At 49.3% G+C, this 24,521-nt stretch overlaps 1 protein-coding gene and 2 long non-coding RNA genes across 4 annotated transcripts; 1 reads left to right on the forward strand and 2 right to left on the reverse strand.

The window, feature by feature from the left end:
- Positions 1 to 355: 355 nt before the first annotated feature.
- Positions 356 to 1,453, reverse strand: LOC134808831 (uncharacterized). The gene is made up of 2 exons (XR_010152659.1): positions 1,393 to 1,453; positions 356 to 866 (listed from the first exon to the last, which is right to left on the reverse strand). It is a non-coding gene; the product is annotated as an uncharacterized LOC134808831 (long non-coding RNA).
- A 2,001-nt stretch (positions 1,454 to 3,454) lies between these two features.
- On the reverse strand, positions 3,455 to 24,495 carry EMC8 (ER membrane protein complex subunit 8). 2 transcript variants are annotated; one of them, XM_001153950.8, is made up of 5 exons: positions 23,924 to 24,438; positions 13,833 to 13,909; positions 6,045 to 6,114; positions 5,210 to 5,304; positions 3,455 to 4,698 (listed from the first exon to the last, which is right to left on the reverse strand). In XM_001153950.8, exons 1-5 carry the CDS (start codon positions 24,152 to 24,154, stop codon positions 4,539 to 4,541), a joined length of 633 nt encoding a protein of 210 aa, XP_001153950.1. In that variant the 5' UTR covers positions 24,155 to 24,438; the 3' UTR covers positions 3,455 to 4,538. The 2 variants fall into 2 exon arrangements, with proteins under 2 accessions (XP_001153950.1, XP_003315283.1); XM_003315235.6 differs by lacking the exon at positions 5,210 to 5,304 and having other exon boundaries at positions 23,924 to 24,495.
- Positions 17,233 to 17,794, forward strand: LOC104002705 (uncharacterized). Its single transcript, XR_675096.5, has 2 exons — positions 17,233 to 17,455; positions 17,567 to 17,794. It is a non-coding gene; the product is annotated as an uncharacterized LOC104002705 (long non-coding RNA).
- Positions 24,496 to 24,521: the final 26 nt, after the last annotated feature.

Raw genomic sequence — 24,521 nt, forward strand, 5'->3', positions numbered from 1 at the left:
AATCCCAGCACTTTGGGAGGCCAAGGTGGACGGCTCACTTGAGGTCAGGAGTTCGAGACCAGCCTAGCTAACATGGTGAAACCCTGTCTCCACCAAAAATACAAAAATTAGGCAGGCATGGTGGTGGGCACCTCTAATTCCAGCTATTCAGGAGGCTGAGGTGGGAGGATCACTTGAACCTGGGAGGCAGAGGTTGCAGTGAGCCGAGATCGCACCACTGCACTCCAGCCTGGGTGACAGAGAGAGACTCTGTCTTACACGCGCGCGCGCACACACACACACACACACACACACACACACACGCAGAATGGGAAACAGGCACTGCTGGAAACAAGAACAAGATTCTGAGAAAGTCCAGCCTTGAAGAAGAATCTGTATTCTTAGTAATGAAGGGAATGCAGAGAAGGGAACCTGGAGGCTACTGAATCCTGGCCCACCTTAGAGGTTTCATTGAACTCCTCAGTGAGGGTGGGCACCCAGGGTGCTTGGTGGAACTTGGGGGTCCTGCCTCCGGGGGCCGAGAGCGCAGGCAGTTGGGCCACAGAATGTCATGAGTATTCTGAACTGCAATTCTTTAGGTGTACTGATGGAATCTAGAATTTTTTCAGCCAGCACTAAATACAGGATGCTATTCTGCTTTACAAGGTAACAGAGCAAGTGGGAGCCGAAGGGCTCCTCTAGTCAAACTCAGGTGGCCACTGTACGGGTGCCTGTCACTTGGCTCTGAAAGCAAAAGACCAAGAACATGATTCTCGGCTCTTCTAAAGCTGGGCTAGATCTCCTATTCCACAGAAGTCTTCAGATCGCTTCTCTAATGGCAGCACTTCAGAAACCCGCAAGGAAACATCTTCTCCAAGAAGTTAATCCTAAAAGGGAAAAAAGGCTCCTCAGAAGAATGGTGATTCACTTCTTCTTCTTCTTTTTTTTTTTTTTTTTTTGAGACAGAGTCTCACTCTGCTGCCCAGGCTGGAGTGCAGTGGTGTGATCTTGCCTCACTGCAACCTTTGCCTCCTGGGTTCAAGCAATTCTCCTGCCTCAGTCTCCCAAGTAGCTGGGACTACAGGTGCACTCCACCACACCCAGCTAATTTTCGTGTTTTTAGTAGAAACGGGGTTTCACCATATTGGTCAGGCTGGTCTCGAACTCCTGACCTCAGGTGATCCACCCCCCGCTCGGCCTCCCAAAGTGCTGGGATTATAGGCATGAGCCACCACGCCCAGCAGGTGATTCACTTCTGAGAAATAACAAACTCGATTAGATATTATGTCCCATTCAAGAATATTGTGAGGATTTTAAAGAGTAACGAGTCAACTTTATGAGGATGAAAATATTTACATTATCTCCTGGATTCTGAGATGTATGGAAATGAAGTCAGATTAAGACACCACATACCTGAGAGTTGGCAGGGGCAACGCTAGCAATTCCTACCAGGCATTTGATTGAACTGAAAAAAAAAAAAAAAAAAGTCCAATGCATAAGAGGCATTAAGAGTTGATGGGAAGCCTCAAGAAATGTCAATTACTAACGCGGAAGTCTATTTTTAAGTTCAGCTATCTTCACTAAAATTGCTAAAAATGTCCATATGGTATAGAGTTTGCTGCTCAAGGCTATTTTTCTGCTTCTGTTTACCACGATGCATAAAGTAGCTACTGTAGCAAGAGAAGTGTAATGCTAAAAAGGAGGTTTTGGAAACACTGTCTTGCCAATGCAAATCAAAACAAAAAAGGCTGATGTGAAAAGCTGAGAAACACACTTTACAGAAACAATAGGTTTTTCGAGACAACTACCAGAAAAATACGCTATTAAAGTAATATCAGGATGGAGTAGAGGATCACTTGAGCCCAGGAGTTCAAGGTTGCAGTGAGCTATGATCCTGCCACTGCACTCCAGCCTGAGTGAGAGCGAGACCCTGTCTAAAAATAAAATAAACCAAAGCTAATTATACAAGGACTTTTTACATCCAGGAGGCTTACAAATACCAGATCCATGGAAAATTGACTTGAAAATTTAACTGTCTTAGTTTTCTGCTCTAAAGCAATCCAATTTCATTAGCAAAGTTGACTTTTCCTTAGTAAGTGCACTGTTTTTTAGAGTATTTATGAAGTTACTGCCTATCTTTCATGTTTAGTATCCTCGGATCTTAAAGGTAACCATGACTAGAAATAGAATATGACATTTTCATATAAACTAATAATGTATGTGTCTTACTTCTTAACGGATGGATGCTATGAAAGATGAAAATGGCCACCAGAATGACTGTAAGCAGATGGCTGGCTCTAAAGGCAGGTGTCTCTAAACATACGTCAACATAGCTGTAACCCCTCTCAGATTTAGTTTAAGAGACAGGGTCTTGCTAGTTGTCTAGGCTGGCCTCAAAATCCTGGGCTCAAACCATCCTCCTGCTCAGCCTCCTAAGTAGCTGGAACTACAGGTGCACAGCACTGGATCCTGGCTTCAACATTTTGTAGGGCAGATTTTCAACATACATACTTTGTGTTGCTCCTGTCTTGCCCACAAAAAAGCAGAGTGTGAGTAAGTTTCAGGTGGCTCTGCAACAGGCTTGTTCTTTCATCCTGGGTGGGGCAAGATAGAGCCTAAGCTGAGGGCCAGACTCTGTCTTTTTGGGGAGGTGGTAAGAGGGAGGCAGCACAGGCCACACAGCACAGTGTGTGTAGACCAAGAGAGAGGGGTCAGCACAGGGTCTAAGGGCTCAGCAGAGGCTTCTGCTATTTTTACAAGGAATATAGGAGCAAGTCTCTGCACTTTGGAAATCTGTTTTGGCTTTTCACAAATATATCCTTCCCTTCAGGGTATCTCATATGTTTTCTTTAGAAAATTTAAGCCTGACTCAGCCATAGACAGGGAACAGCTTATGTGGCTTAAGCTTTGGCCTAAATCCAAAATAGAGGACAGTGTATGCTCCTGGGAGGCAGGAGGAGAACCAAGGAAACGAATACCACGGGGAGGTGACACAGAGGGAAAACCACCCTGAAGGGTTTTAGGACAGCACATGCTCCTGGGAGGCAGGAGGAGAACCAAGGAAAAGAATTCCACAGGGAGGTGGCAGAGGGAAAGCCACCTTGAAGGGTTTCAGGAAGGCTGTGTCGTTAAAATGCCTCCCAAACTAGCCTTCACCACACCTTCATTCCAAGTAGCTGTGCCAGTTGCCCTGGACTTCTAACTGGAGGGGGCCTACGCTGCTGTTTCAGTCTCAGGACAAAACAGCTTCTTACGTGCAAATGCTGGAGGTGATTCTTCTCCCTTTATGAAACAAACCCAAGCCCATTCGGAACAAGACTGCCCGCCTCGCTCCAGCTGTGATGCTTTGGCATCCAAGGGCAGGGGAGAGAAGGGGCTGCACAGACACCTCACGCTTTCCTGTGCTCCCCACGTGAAAGAACGCCAGTTTAAAAAATCAAGAGTAAGAGGTATTTGAAGAAAGGGGAAGAGAGAATTTGGTGGATCAAATAAAGCACATTTATTGTAGCGATGTCTGAACTTTTTTCCTATGTGTTAAGAGAAAATAGTGACCGCTGTATCACAAACCCTTTCAGGTCACACCGATCATTACAAATTCCTCCATGGAGTCAAAGAAAAGACAGTAGGACAGGTACCGCTCTCTGAACTTTGTACAAAATAGTTCATATAAAAAGGAAAAAAGGTAAACGTACCATAAAGTTTCCCTCTCAATTTCCTAAGGTTTGGTTAGAAAACTTGACCAAATGTTCTAAGTATAAAAAGTACAGACGTCACTCTGCACAACTCGGGAAGTCTAAGTCTTGTTTTTCCTAATACAAAAGAAATGATCATTTCCCTTTCCTGGCCCTGCAGGCATGTGAGGTTTCTGGGTGGCTGAAGAGCACCACACTGAGCTCGTGCTACCAGAGATGTCTGCTTTTGCCCGTAACGATAAAGGCTCCTGTGGCATCAGTGGTGTCACTCCCGCTGGGCAGAGCTGCGGTGGCTCTGGGAGCCGACACCGTGTGGAGCAGTGCTGTTCACAGCCCAGCCCACCTGACCACAGAAACACCCACACAGAGCTTCTCAAACAGCTCAGCACCAGCACTCCACGTGTCTACCCTGATCCCAGGACGCCTGGACGACATCAAAATTCAAACAGGATAAAAACTCACAAACACACTCATTGGAGTATAAGATGTGGGCTTTTTTTTTTTTTTTTTTAAAAAGATAGTTCAAAAGCCTTAAAAAGTATTCTCTCCAGATTATAAAAGGTTAGTTAAAAGTGTTTAATAGGAACAATCTTGCACAAGCAGAAAGAGCTTTGATGTGGAGGATTATAGCAACATACAACTGACAGAGTCCACAGGGACAGTCAGACGGGATGTCTGCACCTCTTCTAGAGACTCTGTGTTAAAACCACGACCGACTGAACATTCTGCCCCCTTTCAAGGCACATGCCACTTCTTAAAACGGTCAGCTTTCCACACAGGCTATGAGATATTTTATTTACATTTAAAAATAGGTTTTCTTCTTCAACGTAGTGGAAAGGCCCGGAGCCCAGTCACAGCGGTGCCTGCCTAGCACAAGTGCAGGACAGCTTTATTGATTTCTGGGTTTGTCCAGTCATTCCGAATGTCATCCAGGTGGTTATCGAAATCCACGAGCGTCTCGTAGGACCGGCTGTCCAGGAGCGAGGCTGAGATCCTCTGTGCCTCTGGCCAGTCTTCACAGTAGTCACTACGGGTCAAACATTAAGAAGTCAGGAACTAACAGTGAAAACGGGTGGCTTGTAACAGCATCAAGAGAGAAGGCCAGCCACATGCACAGTGGTATGAACAGAGACGGTGCAGAGTACTGAGAAACATGAGCATTTCAAACGCATGAAGATGTACACAGAGCATAGAAGACATGGTTAATACATGGAAGGGACGCCCTTCACATGGAATTCTCAGAAAGTTGGAGGCAGATGACTGAAGCTTTCTGAGTGGCCACAGATACATCAAAGCAAAGGCCTGGGAAGAGTGTCTGTGCCCTAGCACCTGGGGTGGGAAGACCTGTGGGTACCACTGAGGTTCCCTCTACTGCCTGGAAGCGCTGGAACACTGGGGCCTACAGGAGCCGGGGAATATGCTTGGTATCATGCCTCTGGAGAAAACGCTAACTGAAAACACAGGCGGGGTGAGAGTGGCTCTCACGTGGCCGGGCGCTGACGGAGCCCAGCCCGCGCGGCAGCATGGGGCGCACTCACTGGTGTGGGTCTCTGCACCGCCATCTGTTCTCGTGGTGCTCGTACACGTGGATCGTAGGCGCTACGCAGTCCATCGTAAACTTGGTGTTGTCTACCTGAGCACAAGGCAAAGGACACGAGAGTGAACAGAATGCCAGCCAAACAGCAGCGGCAGGCGCCTCCTCGGGGCTCTCCCTGCAGCCGTGCCCACGCTGGCTGGGGCGGAGACTCTTCCGACAGAGCCTGTATGCAGAGTGGCGCGAGTGTCTGGCCTGAGGAAAACTGTTGTGTCATGCAGGAAAACGTCAAGTCCTTCATTGTTTTTTCACAAAAGCGAAGCTTCCAAATGTGACTTCTTCCCTCATCCTAGGATTCTGTCTGAATCAAGGCTGTTCAGCAAGGCCCTCGATGTCATCTGCTCACATACAAGCACCTTCCTTCCCTGTGCCCCTAGAGGCTGTGCTGGCTGTTCTAATTCTGTGCTTCTCACACTTGGCATGTTCAGATCAGAATCATCTAGAAGGTGTGTTAACATGGACTGCTGGGCTCCACCCCCCGCATTTCTGATTCAGTGGGGTCTGGGGTGGGTGCCTGGGAATTCACATTTCTAACAAGTTCCCAGGTGCTGCGGCTGGCAGGGGACCTCACTCCCACTTGTGTAGTGATGCGGGAGCACAGAAGCCATGGCCTGGGATTCGACTGGTCTGCAGCTAGGAGAAAACTGCAAGAGGCGGCAATGGTCTCAAGCAGATAAATGAGTGAAGGGGTTAGCGGAAAGGAAACCGCCGAAGAGCAAGCTCCAGGTTGGTGAGAGGAGGCGCAAGGGCCTCCCACATGCTGCACAGAAGTGACTTACCATGATGAGTGCAGTGTCGCTGAAGCCCTCGGCGATTCTGGAGGCCACCTTCTCTGCAACCTGGTTTGGACTGTCAAATAAATAGTCAGGCTACCACATTCCAGTTAATGCCATTCAACACTGTTTACAAAAGGCACAGTCAACACCACTGAGACTTAACAAGCAATGACAGAAAGACTGGCGGAGCCAACAGGCTGCACGTGCTCGCTTCGCCGGTTTACTTATTATTTAATTTTTTGGTAGAGATAGGGTCTTGCTCTGTTGCCCTAGCTGGAGTGCAGTGATGCAATCATAGCCCACTGTAACCTCAAATTCCTAGGCTCAAGCAATCCCACCTCTGCCTCCTGAGTAGCTGGGACTATAGGCACAGGCCACCATACCCAGTTACTTTTTAGTGTTTTTTTTTGCTTTTTTTTTTTTGGTAGACAGGAGGTATTGCTATGTTGCCCACACTGGTCTTGAACTCCTGGCCTCAAGCAATCTTACTGCCTTGGCCTCCCAAAGCGCTTACTGGCATGGGCCACTGTGCCCAGCCTACTTATTTATTTGTATTGCTGGGGAGAGTGTGAGTGCAGTTCCCCACATATGAAGAAATCGCAGGGGTCAGCACATCTGGAGTGCAATGGACGAACCTTGCCCTGGGAAAACCACCTTTGTGATCTTGGTGTTTTCCCCGACAGGTAAATACGTTTTGCCCGTTTAAAGTGGCTGATGACAGCCCCACTGTGATGGGTGTGGCCAGCAAGGACAGGAAACGCTGTTGGGTAATGGGGCGCACCGTGTAAAGCGGGTCCTTGCCTCACTCCAACCAGAAAACCCTGGTGACGGGGATCTTGAGAGAGTATCTCCTAACGGAAGGCTCCCAGGAAGCCAGTGGAGAGTCGCCTGAAGAGGGCAGTGAAACTGCTGCTGGGCACCTGCCAGCTCCTGGGCCAAACTCCAAGCCTCCCGGGCCCGCCTTCTCCATCTGCACGCTAGCAAAGCAACTTGGCCACTGCAACAAGTAAGAGCAACCTCAGGGCAGCTGGCAGTCCATCACCCTCTGAGCAATTCCTCAGCCTTTCCACATCTTCTCCACACTCATGAGCCTCCACTGCTGGCTCTGGCCCTGCCGCCACCCAACCCTGATAAATGACACCTTTCTACCTTAAGTTAATAGAGCTAATAATAGAGCAGCTCCTCCACCATTCCTGCACCATGTCTCCAAACACAAAGTTATTCTTCTATCCTATGCCAGGAAGGGGCCTTCTCCTCGGGGGCCTTATTTATATTCTTTCTGTGCCCAAGCCCCAGTTCTGCCTTCAAATCTGTGTAAGTCTTTATTTTCAGGGAAAAACAAAAGCATTGAACTGGTTCCCTCTAGCTGCTGTCCAGCTTCCCTGCTCCCTTCCACGACTGTTTCTTCAACTTCTTTAACAAGCCGCTAGTCTTGCTCCATGTCCTCACCACAGCTCTGTGCAATCTGCCATCTAACCCATTCCCTTGCAGAGCAGCACTCCGGAAGTCTCCTGACCACTGCCTGATGGCCCCAAGACTGCTACCCCCTCAAAAGCCTCCCAGCGGGAACCCACCACCCTCAGGCAGGCCAGTCCATTTCCAGCCTCTCCGACCTGAGGCCACCTTTCCCTCTGCTCTTCCCCACCCTGCAGGCCACAGGTCCTTTCTCTGCCCGCCTTTCCTGCATTCTCCCTGCCATTTATTTCCTTCAGTCTCTCACCTTAGGCAGGGGCTTCTAAAACTGCTTCCTAACTGGCCTCATAATTTCTAGGGTCACTCGCTCGCTCGCTCTCTTTTTTAAAGAGACAGGGTCGGCTGGGTGCAGTGGCTCACGCCTGTAATCCCTGCACTTTCGGAGGCCGAGGCAGGTGGATCACCTGATGAGGTCAGGAGTTCGAGACCAGCCTGGCCAACATGGTGAAACCCTGTCTCCACTAAATATATAAAAATTAGCTGGGTGTGGTGATGCACATCTGTAGACCCAGCTACTCCGGAGGCTGAGGCAGGAGAATCGCTTGAAACCGGGAGGCGGGGGTGGCAGTGAGCTGAGATCATGCCACTGTACACCAGCCTGGGCAACAGTGAGACTCCATGTCAAAAAAAAAAAGAGACAGAATCTCGCTTCGTTGCCCAGGCTGGAGCATGGTGGCTATTCACAAGTATGATCATGGCCACAAACTCCGGGTCTCAATCAATCCTTCCTGCTCAGCCTCACAAGCAGCTGGGACCACAGGCACGTGCTACGAAGCTCAGCTTAGGCTCTTCTTATCCGATGTAACCTGAAAATTCTCCTGAACTAGATTTTCCTAAAACAGAACTTCCATCACATCCCCTGGTGCTCACAGCCCCACAGACTACTGCTCACCACTGCCTGCAAGATGAAAGCTGCTATTCTCAGGCTGGCAGAGGCAGGCCTTCATTACGGTGAACTGAGCTACCGTGTGCAGCCACAGGGGCAATGCTGTGTCTTCAATGTCAGGAAATCCGCCTACATGTCATCTGCCTCACATGCCCGTCTTGTTTCACTCGCACTGTCCCGTCTGGCCCTCCACACCAAGGCCTCCTTACTGAATTGCTTCCCCTCTTTCAGTGCCCAGAAGACATGCAACCCTCACCACAAAGCCCTGCTAAACCGCCCAGGATGAGACCCCCTGCCCTGCTGGAGTTCTGAGGATTTATTTCTAAGAGGCTCTGACACAGAGTCCATGGCACGTGCTGCTTTCCTTCTGTGCATCCTGTCTGCCCTGCACCATCAAGGCTTTCAGCTTTTTGTGGCAGGGACCAAGCCATCCATCTTTCTTTTTTTTTTCTTTTTTTGAGATGGAGTCTCACTCTGTCGCCCAGGCTGGAGTGCAGTGGCGCGATCTTGGCTCACCGCAAGCTCCGCCTCCCGGGTTCCCGCCATTCTCCTGCCTCAGCCTCCCGAGCAGCTGGGACTACAGGTGCCCGCCACCACGCCCGGCTAATTTTTTGTATTTTTAGTCGAGATGGGGTTTCACCGTGTTAGCCAGGACGGTCTCGATCTCCTGACCTCGTGATCCGCCCGCGATGGCCTCCTAAAGTGCTGGGAATATAGGCGTGAGCCACCGCGCCTGGCCCCATCTTTCTTTTAACAGCCATAAAAATACATGGATTATTGTGAGTTATTTAACAAAGCACACTATATACAATTACAATCCTTCCCTTATGATTAGGCTAAAAAAAATTAATAATGTTTTTAAAAAACAAATTATTTTATATGATTATTGTATCTTCGTTTTCAAAATTGACAAAGTGATGTACTGATTATAAATCTGCAGTATTAAGAAAAACATGACTTAAAAATGTGACTGTGTTAAGAAAAATATGACTTAAGAGGGAAGGGGAGGATTTCAGGTAGAAGCCAATTGTACTGAAGAAAGCAGTGCGATGGTGGCTCCTAGCGCAGAGGGAAGGCACTGCTTCCCTGCACTGACCAGGACTCGGTGGGCGCCAGGTCCCCACAGCACTGACGGCAAGTGGTGAAGAGTGGGTACAGAGCCCTCAGGAGGCCTGCCCATGTACCCACCTCTGCCTGCTCCTGCATTTGCTGAGGAACTTGGAAAGCAAAAGGCAGGGCCGCTTGCCATGAAGAGCTTGCAAAGCCCTTACCCTCCTACTTAACACTGATCATGCTGGTTGGTGATTTTTATTGGGAAGAGGGTAAGGAAACACTCATTAAAAAGAAAAACTACCATTGTAGATGCTCAAGAACTCTTAACATCTGTCTTTCTATTCACTGATTTTTGAGATGGCGTCTTGCTCCGTTGCCCAGGCTGGAGTACAGTGGCGAGATCATGCCTCAATGCAGCCCCAACTGCCCAGGCTCAAGTGATCTCCCACCCCAGCCTCCCTTGTAGCTGGGACCACAGGCGTAGGCCACCATGTCCAGCTAATTTTTGTATTTTTTTGTAGAGATGAGGTCTTGCTATGTTGTCCAGACTGGTCTTGAACTCCTGGCTCAAGAAATCCTCCTGCCTTGGCCTCTGAAAGTGCTGGGATTACAGGTGTGATCCAACATGGCTGGCCTAAAATTTATTATTTTAAAAGAAGTCTAAAAATTTGTAGTTGGCCGGGTGTGGTGGCTCATGCCTGTAATCCCAGCACTTTGGGAGGTTAAGGTGGGTGGATCACTTGAGGTCAGGAGTTTGAGACCAGCCTGGCCAACACAGTGAAACCCCGTCTCTACTAAAAATACAAAAATTAGCCAGGTGTGGTGGTGGGTGCCTGTAATTCCAGCTACTCAGGAGCCTGAGACAGTAGAATAGTTTGAACCCGGGAGGTGGAGGTTGCAGTGAGGTGAGATCGTGCCACTGCACTCCAGCCTGGGCGACAGAGTGAGACTCTGCCCGCTCTGCCACCGCCCCGCCAAAAAAAAAATTTGTAGTTAATGAACTGTCAAAGTATTTGAAACAGCTGCCAACTTTGCATTTCTCTGTCTTAGGCACTGAATCTCCAATACTGATCCACTTGATCCTGAATGAAGACTGCCACGCTGTGGTTCCTGCTAGTCAGGAACTCCCTGCTCCTAGGAAGAGCCAGCTGCCAACCGAAACTGCAGGCACCCTGAAGGCAGACCACTCTGCTCACCCTCCCAATAGCACCATGTCGGGCCAGCGTGTAAGTGCCATCTTACACTGTGTATCTAACAGCTTCCTCCTGAGTGTCTGCCTCAGGCCAGGGCTCTCTGCTGGGCACCGAAACCTACTCATATCAAATGCTAACTATGAAGCAAAACACTGGCCAACAATGAATCATATAATAAAACTTGATGGAATGACCTAAAGTTTAGGAAATTCATAAAAGTTATAAACACTACGTTAGAACAGTAATAGAAACAGTCATCACAGCACTAGTAACAGCACCAGCCACTACTGTAAACCAAGCACAAGGACAAACACGCTGCGCAATTTCATTCTGTCCTCATGACTACTCTCTGAGGCATGAGCTCAGCTCCATTTTACAGACAGGGCCACAGAGGCCCAAGGAGGTTAATCAGTAAGTCACCTAGAATTTGAATCCAGGTCTACTTGGCTCCAAATCATGCTGCAAGACACTGTGAATCAGGCAATATTTCTAGAATAAGAAGAGCAAATTTTCAGCTAGGTCTCGCTCAAGAGAGGGGAAGGTTTTCCAGGCAGAAGCAAAACCATACTTAAGTCAGAAGTTGGCAGGATCCTAGCTCCTGAGCTCCCAAGCTGTGTGGCCTCTGAGTAGCCACCTTCTCTGGCTGGTTTCTTCACTTGTGCATTGCTGTGAGGATGAAATAAAATGACCCCAATAGAGCCCAGGGATAGCACGGCATTACCTACCTGAGATGTCCTCCTCAAACAACTGGGCACAGTGGGGGAGGGGGAGGTGGATTCCCTATTCCAGGGTGGCAGACTCCTAGCTAAGGTTTATCCTCTCTACACATCTGACAAATGGCTGCTCCGGATGCATTTAAAAGTCAGTATTAATGAAGGACTGCAAAACCTCCTGGAGGACGCAGAAGGACGTGGACTAGGTGAGGATAGGGAGGACATTCTAGAAGGAAGGTATGGAGAGCAGGAAAACTGTGTCTGAGTAGGATAATTCCAGGCTGGGCTGTAACGAGGTCAGCACAGAAGTAAGAACGTGAGAGCTGTGAGCCAGATGAGGCATGTGCAGAGAGGAGCATAGGAGAGCCTGCGCAGGTCCATGTGGGGCGACCACATCAGGCATGGATTTGCAGGTGGGGGATTAAGGAAAGGGAGGCCCCTGCACTCATCTGACAACCTGGTGCCATTCCCACTTGCCCAGTCTCCTCTCCCTTCTGCAGGGACAGCCACGGCAGACACTGCTTGGTCCAGGAACACCTTCCTGCCAAGGGTGCTCCCCACTGCTTGCAAGGTGAAGTTCAAAATGCTTCTGAGCACGGAGGAGCCCTCAGGTGTGGCCCAACCTACCTGTGCAGCCTCACTTCCTAGCATCTCCATGTGGGCACGGCCCCAGTCCTTGCCACGTCCTCACCTGTGTCTGCTGTCCCCCAACCAGGAATGCTGACCTCCTGGTCTCCACGTCTGCACTTGACAAGGCCTTGCTCACTCTCGAGGGCCTGGTTTACAGGACACCATGCCCTGGACTTCTGGGATCATTCTACCAGGTCTAAGTCTCCCGGCCCCTGCCACCAAGCCCCCTGCAGGGGCCGCTGTCCTGCACCACAGCCTGTGTTTGCACTGTCCTTCATGTTCAACTCAGCCACGTGAGGGCAAGGGCCAGAGGGCTGCGCTTTCCTCAGCCCACGCCTAGTCTTTCATGTAACAAAGACTAAGACGGATGTGGCCCCGTGGGTAGGCTCTCGCTCAGTGAAGGCACTGAGAGGGGAGGCACTGATTCATCAACAAAGGGAGGCAGGCGATATCAAACAGAGGACATCCCAGTGAGAGTCAGAAGAGATGCGCTGAAGGCGGAGAGGCCAGTGCTGCTCGTGGGCTCAGAGGAAGCAGCAGAAGAGCCAACGTGCACGGGGATTCCACGCACTGCCCACCGCCTTGGCAGACGCTTCAGCGGACTGACATTGAGTGCAGCATCTCCTAGGACATCTGCCTCCCTCAGGCAGATGGACCCAGCCCTGGACCCAGCCTGGACCCAGCCCTCCAAGGGTAAGATAATTATGTTTCTAAATTTGGGTTTCTTTTAGGATACCATGTTTCTCATCAGAAACACTGGTGCCTCATCAGTGATAGCAATGCTGTCACCAGCTTACTGTACTATTTCCAAAGTGCTTGAGCTCACCTTCTCATCTGTGCTGAGCAAGTGGACCCAACGGCAGGGCCCTTCACTGCACCCCCATCTCCCCGGACACTGGAGGGTCGGCTCTATCTGACAACATGAGGAAGCCATGTCAGGGAAGCCTGACGCATGCCCCTGTTATATACGGCGTGGACTTTCCAGCTGCCCATCTGGCTTCTGGCTCTGTTCAGCCAAAGGAAAACGGAAGGGGGACATCATGTACTGACTGCTCTGGGCCACCTCTCCCCTAATGGGAGGCCACGTCAGGCTGGCTGTGGCCACCTGCCCAAGGGCACTGCTCTTCTCAAGGTGGACTTGTTTACCCAGCTCCTTCCTCCCCACACTTTGGGCTGTTGTCGCCAGCCTTGTTTACTGCACGACCCCCTGTGCGTTATCTATGGCCCAGGCCTTGTGAACAGCCTGCTTATTAAGCCCTCCTCAGATTATCACCACCTGAGTGTGTCATCTGTTTTTCTGTTGGGACCAAGATGTCGCAGACATATAGAAAAATTCTCAGCTTTGTTATTAGCGAGAGCCCCAGTTGGGGAAGGATCTGGATAAAAGGAAAAGAAAGAAGGAGCCAGTATAAACGGGGCAGCAAATACCACATTTTCATCAGAGTACTGACCCCAAACCTACAGGCTGGTCTATTTACCGGCAAATAGAGCAACATTCCTTCCCAGTGCTCTGCCCAACACCACCCCTAGTCTGGGAAGGGGAAGCAAGGCAGAGCTGAGCAGGGACAGAAATCGGAAGCCAACTGTCGCTTTCATTGTATGAATTCCCTTCATGCAAAATAAAGAAGACACAAAACAGAACCCCAAAGTTAACAGAAATGTTTGGAATTTCTGTTGTTTGGAATTATCCACACCACAGTTTGCCTCAAATACTATAAATAAGCACAGAGGGAAGGGGTGTGGGTCTCACAGGTTTCGTATCTGGTAGAAAAGCACACGAGAGACGGGGTCTGCCCAACACGTGCTCACTTCCTCGCCCACAGAGGGTTCTGCATCCACGTACCTGGCATCCTTTACTCGCTCATTAGCTTGATAATAACCAGCAATCACGTAGCTATGATCTTTGCACCATGAATCAATCTGAAAGACGAACAAAAATTGGGAAAAGATGAATGATTCTCCCTTAAATATCAAGTCGTAAAAACCACAGATCTCACCCCCACATGCTGGGACAAGACATGACAGAATCTTAATCCTCATACCCTACACCCCAGAAGAAAGGGTGGGACTCAGGAAAAAATGGTCAGGAAGGGCAGGACTTTGAACATAAGGAATGACTATCTTCCTCAGTCCCAGCGAGAAGACCCTTTGCCTACAGGTACTGGATTGGTACAGTGCTGCAGAGAGTCGGAGGGAAGATGACCTTCACCTACCTTCTCTTATAATAAAAAGAACTGGGGCTTTAGAAATGCTTAAAATTATTTAAATCATTATCCTTCATAGTTAAGGAAACAAAGCTTAGAGAGGTTCTAAGTTTGCAGAACCAGATAGAAACAGAGCCAGAAGGGAATCTCAGTCTCTTTCAAAACAAGTCTTTTAGGCCAAGCGCAATGGCTCACGCCTGTAATCCCAGCACTTTGGGAGGCTGAGGTGGGCGGATCACCTGAGGTCAAGAGTTCGAGACAAGCCTGGCCAATATGGAGAAACCCCATCTCTACTAAAAATACAAAAATTAGCTGGGCGTGGTGGTGGGCGCTTGTCATCCCAGCTACTCGGGAGGCTGAGGCAGGAGAATCACTTGAACCCCAGAGGGGGAGGTTGCAGTGAGCCAAGATCATGCCACTGCACTCCAGCCTGGGTGACAAGAGTGAAACTCCATCTCCGTCTCAAAAAAAAAAAAAAAAAAGTCTTTAATACTCCATCTCAGCATTCTAAGCACCGCATCATGAAATACCCCTCAGTTGGGGTGTAGGGTAAAGAGGTCCCAAGTTAGGAAGGGCAGGTGCACATGTCCTTAGTTCTCTCCGGCGTGCTTTGAAATGGGAGCAAGGTGGCAGACCTTCGAAGTTTTTGGGTTTCTTTTATGGTACCATGTTTCTCACCAGATGCAGCTTCCTGCAGGTCTAAGGCCATTATTGAAAACAACAAAAGCTCATCCTGTTTTGGCATAATGGAATTTGAATACACTGTAATAAAGTCTATTCTCAGTCTGCACAAGAGGAAACAAAAATTGGTACCTTGATTTTTTTTTTTTGTAGGGAATAAACTGGTTAAAAATGGATGTGTGTGTTTTTTAAACACAATCCTATTGCTCTTTTTCCTAAATTCTGGTTTGGGCCTCTGAGTCTCCTTCACGACCAAAAGCAGACAAGACGGTTACAGTCCAGGGGTCCCTGGCTTGCACAGGATTAGGATATTTCTGGCCTCCTAAGAGTTCACGAATTACCATATTGGGTCAAAACCAGGGCTCAGTGAACCAACTAGACATTCTGGTCATCCACCCAAAAGATCAGGATTATGTCTGTAAAATATCTATAATGGTGCTATCATTGTGACTTTGCTGAAAACAACTCCAAAACGACTCATATTTTGTTTCTATCACCTCTTAATGGAACAGATTCCAGAAGCTTTCTATTGCTGCTTAGAACAAACATCTCTATACACTATCAAAGGGCCTTGCTCTAAATTTGGTCAAGTTCCCTGATGAGCTGATCCTTGAGCACCGTGCTCCCAGCCTTCATGTGCCATCATGGGCCGGCCTCCTGAGTGTGTCCTCCCCTAAGGTGACCCACGTCTCTGCCCCCCGGGTGTCCCTATCCCTGCTCTCCAGCGTAGCCTGCCCTTATTTTCATAGTCGGATTGGCCACTGTCTTAGTTTCCTATTGCCCTTGTGACAAGTTACACATACTTAGTGGCTTAAAACAACACTTTTTTTTTTTTGAGAGTCTTGCTCCGTTGTCCGGGCTGGAGAGCAGTGGTGAGATCACAGTTCACTGCAGCCTTGAACTCCTGGGCTCAAGTGATCCTCCCACCTCAGCCTCCTGAGTAGCTGGGACTACAGGTGTGCGCCATCCTGTCTGGCTAATTTTTAAATTTTTTGTAGAGACAAAGGTTTCATCATGTTGCCCGGGCTGATCTTGGACTCCTGGGTTCAAGCAATCCTCCTGCCTTGGCCTCCCAAAGTGCTGAGATTACAGGCACAAGCCACCATGCCCAATTTTTTTTTTTTAAGGCAAGAAATAAATTTTATTGAAGGATTTTTCACCATCCATAGAGATTATCATATGATTTTTTTTCTTAGAATTTTTAATGCATACAGTTTTTGGATTTTCTAACTTCAAATTCCCTAATTTCTTCCATTTCTGAAATAAACCATATTTGATTAAAGTGCATGTTTTATTTTTTAATTTTTATTTAAGTTCTGGGATACATGTGCAGAATATGCAGGTTAGTTACATAGGTATCCATGTGCCATGCTGGTTTGCTGCACCTACCAACCCGTCACCTAGGTTTTAAGCCCCGCATGCATTAGCTATTTGTCCTGATGCTCTCCCTCCCCTCGCTCCCCTGCTCTGACAGGCGCTGGTGTGTGATGTTCCCCTCCCTGTGTCCATGTGTTCTCACTGTTCAACTCCCACTTACGACAACATGCGGTGTTTGGTTTTCTGTTGCTGTGTTAGTTTGCTGAGGATGATGCCAGCCAAAATTTTTTATCTATATTTTGTCTATAATGGGTCAGCAGAGCTGTGCTTCTTCAGGATGCTCTAGGGGAGAATCCTTTTCCTTGCCTTTTCCAGCACCTAGAGGCTGCCCGCATTCCTTGGCTCATGGCCACATCACTCTGACCTCTGCTTCCATCATCCATCTCTTCCTCTCACTCTGACCTTCCTGCCTCCCTCCCCTTTACAAAGGTCTTTGTGATTACATGAGGCACACCCAGGTAATTCAGGATATTCTCTCCACCCTCAAGCCCTTAACTTAATCACATCTACAAATCCCTTTTGCTACATAAGGCCTGGGGATTAGGATGTGGACATATTTGGGGGGGTTATTACTCAGCTGACCATACCATACAACATTTTCTAGGAAAAAGCATAGGACATATTTTTCACTTAGCTACAGGCAACTTCCTGAAGACCCCCAGCAGCAGTCTCAGTTGGCTACTCCATCTCTTTCCTGGGCTGAAGCCACCTGGTTAGGACTCATAGCCCAGTAAACACATATGGTATCACCTTGTACCCGCTCTCAGAGCACAGAAACCACCTGGTACAAAAGATGATTCCTATGACAAACACATGTATATCTCAACTTACATTTTGCCTGCTGAGGGACAAATTCCTGTATGAGAACTCCAAGGGCCCAACCAAATTCCAGCAGAAAAATGTCATGACCTGGAACTTTAAGTAGAACCTCTTTGAAGAGGTTGCCCTTAAAGCGAACCAGGTCACAAAAGCTCTGGCCTCGCTTTAGAATTTAGAACTTTTGAATGACACACATGAGAATAACCAAGTTAGCTGTATGGATGGCTATGATGGGTGCACACAGCCCGTTCACCAACCGAGGAATGGAGAACTCGAAGGGAGGAACGGAGACTCGGCCAAGCCTCAGCACTCACAGCGGCAGGGTGGATGAGTTCTAATAAGGGTAGTTTCCTGTGACAGTCCGGAATCTGGAACTAGGCATCAGGTGAGAGTGCCCTGGAGTGGAATGGGCTGGGGGAAGAGGATGGGGCTTGCTGGTGGTGTGGGTGTGGGTGTGGCAGCCAGGTCTCCAGTGGCTGCAGGATCCTGCCCTCAGCCCAAATGGCTCCTGCATGAAAAGCTGCGGTGGATCTAAGTGGCAGCTACGAGTCAAGGCAACTAGCTTCCTCCGAAGTGAGGCAAGACAAGGCACAGCTGAGAAGCCACTCAACCTCTGTTCCCAATGAATCCATTTCCATGTCCCTGCTTCGCTGCACGACACCCCACACCCTGATGTGCATCTTGTGAAAAATCAAGATGAAAATAAAAGTTCAGGAGAAAACTCTGTGGAGACTGCTGTCAATGTAGTCAAACTGACTCTGATATAGACACCTTCCACATTCTGCACTTACTCATGCAATTTCATTTACTTTTAAGAGAGAAAGGACATTTTCACCTTGGCAGGAGTCTACCACCCTCTGCTCAATGTCCTTTTTGGCTGCTTCTGTTCCAGACATGGAAGAGAACTATTAAAAGGGCTAGGGCCACCCCTTTCATTCCCAACTAGACTCTTTGCACAGAGGCAGTAGCTTCTCACAGCAGCCTTGCTAAAATCTGCACTATCCCCCCACGCCCCTTGTGACTGTACAATAACCGTAAAGAAGGCGAGGCAGGGACCGCAACTTGCCACTTACCAACAAGATGAGGGTAACCTGCTGAGCCTTCCTATCTGCAGCAAAAAGTAGGCCTTGGAGTTCAGAAGTAGAGGAACTGTTATTTTCACTGAGAAGGAAAGTTCCTTCTCAAGTCAGCTGCTGATCTTTCTATGGAATGAGAAGGAGCGGGAACCATGAAAGAAGAGCTTGGGAGGTCAATGGGACCGAGATAGAGGGTGAAGTTCAGGGGGAAGAACTCAAAGAGGGAACCACAGCATCCCTCTCCCCATCCCCAAGGTGGCACGTGAATGTTCTGGAGATGAACAAAGGGCAGGAGGGAGTAGGGGCATGGGAGAGCTCCAGGGCAGCCGCTGTGCAGAGGAGCAGAGGACAGGCCCACATGGAGGCCACAGCAAGAATTCTAGCCTGAAATCATGGTGATGAGGCCAATGAGCAAGCAAGCAAGTCATCTGAGCAGAATGTAACAGAAAGCTACTCCACCGCACTAGAAATCAACAAGCGGAAAAGGGCAAAAAGGGATTAGAGAAACAGGTTCAAGCTAATTTTCATACTAACATTTTATGGGTTTCTGCTATTAGAAATAATTCCTTCACTACCTACGTCAAAGGGTTATAAGGATAAATAAGTTAATAGGCGTAAGTACTTAAAAAAAAACAAAAAGCATGCAAAAAGCATGCACAAATGCAAGGATTTTTTTTAATGGAAAATAATGAAAAGCCTTTCAAAGGAATCTAATGTTGTCCTTTGATAGACAGTCTATGGTCTTTCCCCTTTATCAAAAACAATTCCAATAGGAAGCTCTCTGAATGGAACAGAGCCATGAGAATAAGGCCTCATTTACACAGCTGCATGGATTTAGATGCTTTGTGAAAATTGCATCTTCTATGGCTGATAACCTCATAAACTATGGCTCTAAACACTGAGAGTTTTCATTGCCTTCAGGTTAGAAAGTCACTAAGTCAAAAAGTGAATAATATAAATTTAATAGCTTAACTGAAGTACAAAATTTGTGGATGGACTCCAGCTGCAAATTTTCCCCTGTAACTTTCCTCTGAAAGTTATTTCATGGGCACTGGATTGCTGTCTTTTTCATATTTGCCCACTGCTCAGGGAATGAGTTTTTGTGAATATGAGAAAAGTCAGGGCTGAGTGCGCTGACTCACGTCTGTAATCCTAGCACTTTGGGAGGGCGAGGCGAGCGGAGTGCCTGAGCTCAGGAGATCGAGACCCGCCTGGGTGACACGGTGAAACCTTGTCTACTAAAATAAAAAAGAAATCAGCCACGCGTGGCGGTGTGCGCTGGTAGTACCAGCTACTTGGGAGGCTGAGGCGGGAGAATCGCTTGAACCTGAGAGGCCGAGGTTGCAGCGAGCCGACATCGCTCCACTGCACTCCAGCCTGGGTGACAGAGTGAGACTCCATCTCGGAAAAGTCAGTATAAATAACTATTGCCTGGCAAAACTTGTTGCTTGTTTTCACTGCTGAAGAGTAGTTACTGCAGGGAGTCAAGTGTGGCCCTTACTTGCTGGATGGGGACTCATGTGGTGGGGGGAGGTGCTGGAGGCTGGGTGTCTACAGTGCAGAGTGTAACTAGGAATGAGGCGCGGGAGCAAGGTCAGAGTGGGCTCCTGCGGTGCCCGGTGCTCTCTCACGCTCAAGTAGCAGGCAGTCACCGTCCCCTCTGGCCATCTTTCCTCCCTGGTAAGTGGTTTGGGAGGCAGCCCTGCTCCCCCGTGGAAAATTCATGTACAGGTGACTTGAATGCAGTTGTTTATAGTTCCTGGGTTTAACTCTGTCAAGTACTGCATTCATATCCCATAGTCGGAACAGAAGTGTTTAACTCTGTCAAGTACTGCATTCACATCCCATAGTCGGAACAGAAGTGTTTAACTCTGTCAAGGTTACTTAAGAATGAGAAGAATAAGCAACATCTGACATTCCAAATGAGGTTCAAGTTTGTCTTCAAGAAGCTCCTAGAAGTTTCTGACAGGATTTTACATGGCCAGCAGCCACCACACCTTCTTCTCCCACTCCTGGGCTGGTCCTCAGTTGCTTTGTGACTCCTCCTCCACTCAACCCATAAAAGCCAGAGTGTCCCCACGCCACGTTCCTGGGGTGTGATGAGAGACACTGGTTTTCCTCCCCGTTCCTGGCTCCTCACGGCCCTGGTTAGTCTTTTGATAGAATGCCAGATGCGTGAGCCTCAGGGGCGCTAGGACCCCACCTTCTCCTGCCCTCCTTCCACTCCACTGTTCCCTCTCCGCCTTGCTGATGGTGGGTCTTAAGACCCTCCAGGAGAGGGTCCCCCTTAGACCCCAGGGGAAGGAATGCTGATGTCATGAAGCTCCCATAAAAACCCAAGAGGACGGGGAGCTTCCATGCCCCTTTCCCATACCTCGCCCTATGTGTCTCTTCATCTGTATCCTTTGCAGTGTCCTGTATAATAAACCCATAAACATAAGGGTTTCCCTGAGCTCTGTGAGTTGCTCCAGCAAATTAATCAAATCCAAACAGGAAGCCATGGAAACCCCACCTTGAAGCTGGTGGGTCAGAGGTTCCAGAGCCTGGACTTGCTGCTGAGCCCTCAACCCGTGGGCTCTGACACTATCTCCAGGTAGGCAGGGTCAGAACAGAATGCGGAGACACCTAGCTGGTGGCCGCTGCTTGGTGTGTGGGGAAACTCCTATACATCTGGTCACACAAGTCTTCTTCTGTGTTGACTGTTGGCGGTGAGAGCAGAGGACACACGCGGTTGGGGAGCTTTTCCCTACGCAGTCCTCAAGTGCTAAGACCTGCTCTCATGGCTTCAGAAGTCACCGGCACACCACTGGTTCTCAATCTACATCCATCTCTGGTCTCTGTACTCAGACCCATTCTTCACCTTTCAACCTAGGACTTCTTCATTTGAACATCTCAAACTTAACATACCCCAAACAGAAGTAATCACCTCCCCTCCAGACCTGTTTCTCTGCCTCTTCCCTCAACAAATGGCACCACTGCACCATCGTCCCAGCGCACAAGCCAGGAACCTAGGTATCACCCTTACTTCCTTTCCCCCTAGGTCCATGCACGATTAGTCACCAAGACCTGTGGATTCTCCCACCTGCTCTCTCTTCTGTCCCCTTCTCCGTACCCATGCTGCACTCAGTTTTGCCACCTCCCTGCCTCTAGTCTTGGGTGTACTCCTGTCTCCAGCATCCTCTCTGCTGCAGGCTGGGGCCGTCACTCGAAGGCACTGATCTGATCACGCAACTCTCCTCCAGTGGCTTCCCTCTGTCCTCAGGATGGTGCCCAAATGCCTCTGCATGATCTACAAGGTCACTACAAAGCAATCTGTCCACCACTCAACTCTCTCTGCCCGCTGCCCCTTTACACTCCATCCTATTGCTCTCTCCAAACTCCCCCACTCGCTCTCCTCTCCCGCCCACTATTTTCTCCTGCTCTTTGCACATGCTGGTCCCTTGAATGTTCTCCCTCCATCCCCCACCTCCTGAGGGTCAAAGGCTGGCCCGCTGCCTGCATGTCCCTTTCTCTGGGCAACCTGACTGCCCTGATTGCCCAAGCCTAGGCTGGCTGACTTCTCTCGAATCCCTTGCCACTTTTTTACTAAGCTCCGCCTGTGAGGTTTAGGTGCTGTGCTTGCTGGCTTGCTGCACCTTCAAGTGCTAAGCAGGTACTGTGTTTCATCCACAGCCATATCCCTCCTCAGCACGGGCCTGGCACAAAGCAGATACTCAAAAACATTTATTAGAAAAGTGAATAATCCCGCATAAATGCTACTGATGAATCTAGCTCCCTGCAAGTCAATGCATTTCACAGATCCAATAATTCTCTTGACAACAGAACAATTAAGATGGTTGGAAAGGCTGAGCGCAGTGGCTCATGCCTGGAATCCCAGCACTTTGGGATGCGGAGGTGGCCGTATTACTTGAGGTAAGGAGTTCAAGACCAGCCTGGTCAACACAGTGAAACCCCATCTCTACTAAAAATACAAAAATTAGCTGGGTGTGGTGGTGGGCGCCTGAAATCCCAGCTACCTGGGAGGCTGAAGCAGAAGAATCACCTGAATCTGGGAGGTGGAAGTTGCAGTGAGCCGAGATCGTGCCATTGCACTCCAGGCTGGGTGACAAGAGCGAAACTCCATCTCAAAAAAACAAAAAGATGGTTGGAAAGACCTGGAATAAAACACACACACACACTCCCCAGTGGAGTTTCGGTAATGACAGCACATATCTTCAAGAGCTAAAATACTTAGTTTTATAAATATCATCTAAGTATTATAATAATCTGAATCCTACCCGGAAATGATATGAAGTTTAACTTTAACAGGCACTCAAAGATGTGCCCAGGAACCTTACGCCAGGACTCTTTGCCCAGAGATACTTCTTGCTTGCCCAGAACTGACTTGGGTGTCATAATTAGGTAAGTTATAAATGGTAGATTATGAAATGGCTTCGTTTTACTTGGTGGAGGAGGGACACAGATAAAGAAATTCTACTTACACCTTCTCAAGCTTAGCTACTTCTTACATCAATTAGCTACTATTTTTTAGGATCACAGTTTATTCTTAAATGAAAAACAAACAGCACCTCAGCTCAGGTATGCAGGTCTGAAGCTACAGTTTACTTTTCCTTCAGGTTTTAACAACTCGATGGAATTTATAGATGGTCTTTTTCCCTTCATTGATCACCGTAACTGAAAAGCTACTGCCTAAAATTCAATTACCAACTAGTCTACCTGCATGCTACATCTTTTTTCCCACTGTACTTCAATAAAGCTGTCATTGCAAACAAAAACATAAAAGCGTGTTGGACAGATCGTCTGCCCCTGCTGTTTAATGTCACAGAAATTCTTTTTTTTTTTTTTTTTTTTTGAGACGGAGTCTTGCTCTGTCACCCAGGCTGGAGTGCAGTGGCGTGATCTCGGCTCACTGCAACCTCTGCCTCCTGGGTTCAAGCGATTCTCTTGCCTCAGCCTCCCGAGTGGCTGGGATTACAGGCGCCCGCCACCACGCCCGGCTAAGTTTTGTATTTTTAGTAGAGAAGGGGTTTCACCATGTTGGTCAGGCTGGTCTCAAACTTCTGACCTCAGGTGATCCGCCTGCCTCGGCCTCCCAAAGTGCTAGGATTACAGGGGTCAGCCACCGCGCCCTGCCCCACAGAAATTCTTTAGCTTTTAAAAGCCATGGAAGGATTCTAGATAAGTTGTTAACCATTAACGGGAACAAATTCTCTTTACACAAAGCTCAGGCACATTCAATCAAGGGGAGCCAGGCCTAAGATGCATCACACAGATCTGACCATGCAACTACCTTTCTACAAGTGTCTGAGCTCCGGGGTGCCCGAGCACCGACAGCCAAAGAAGCATTTACACTTTGCCAGATAAGGAATCGGCTCTGCGAAGGTGCGAAGAACCAAATGCTAGCGATTAATGTCCCAACAACGTGAACACTTCCTGCAACTCGAAATCCTCAAGGGAAACTCTGTCGAATCCCCACCAAGTGAACGATGACTTGTTTCTACAAAGGCTACGGATTTCAGGAAACTAACGTATAACTCGTCGCCTTAAAGTGCCTCTAAAAGCATCCACGACAGTTAAAGTCGCTGCTACTACGGGATGCTATTTATTGAGCGCCAAGACCCAAGCGCCATCGTGGATCACCCCATTCCTGGCCACGGCAACCCTAGGGAGCGGGTCCTAGGAGCCTGTTGGAGGGCGAGCGCTGGGCCAGCTTCCTCTCTGCTGACTGAGGGGAGGCCAGGCTGCCTGCAAGGGGAAGGGGCCCTTTCCGCGCTTACCAGGGTGAGGGCCACCTCCAGCATGGGGGCTAGGGCCAGGGTGCCGTGGAAGAGGGGGATGCAGTCCACGAAGAGGGTGTGGTGGGCGCCCGGGCCGCCCAGGGGGAGGTGCTCCTTACGCGGCTTCTGCTTCTCGGCCACCAGGAGCCCGTTGACGGCGCAGTGCGGGTACTTGGCGCCGTGCAGCACCATCTTGCAGTAGGCCTGGGTGGTCAGCTTCACCCCGGGCATGCTGACCCGGGAGGGCCCCGGAGGCCCCTGGGCGCGCGGCTGAGGCCTGGACCCGCTGCCTGGCCGCGCGGCGCCTCAGCCGAGAAGCGGGACGAGGCGGCGGCGATTGATGGCGCGGCCGCGGGCTGGCGGGGGACCCCTCAGGCCCGGCCCCGTTTGGGCCTCGGCTCCTGGAAAAGCGACTCGCGCCTCTGGGAAGCCGCAGCCCCAGACTCCAGTCGCGCTTCTCGCCCGGCGCCGCCGGAAAGCGGCCTCTCCAACGCCTGCCGGAAAGCAGCCCGGCCCGGCATTTTACGACGTTCGCAGCGCTACCCTTTTCCGCTCCACGGTGACCTCCGTGCGGCCGGGTGCGGGCGGAGTCTTCCTC

This window comes from Pan troglodytes, chromosome 18 (genome assembly GCF_028858775.2).
Source record: "Pan troglodytes isolate AG18354 chromosome 18, NHGRI_mPanTro3-v2.0_pri, whole genome shotgun sequence".
Classification (NCBI taxonomy): Eukaryota; Metazoa; Chordata; class Mammalia; order Primates; family Hominidae; genus Pan; species Pan troglodytes.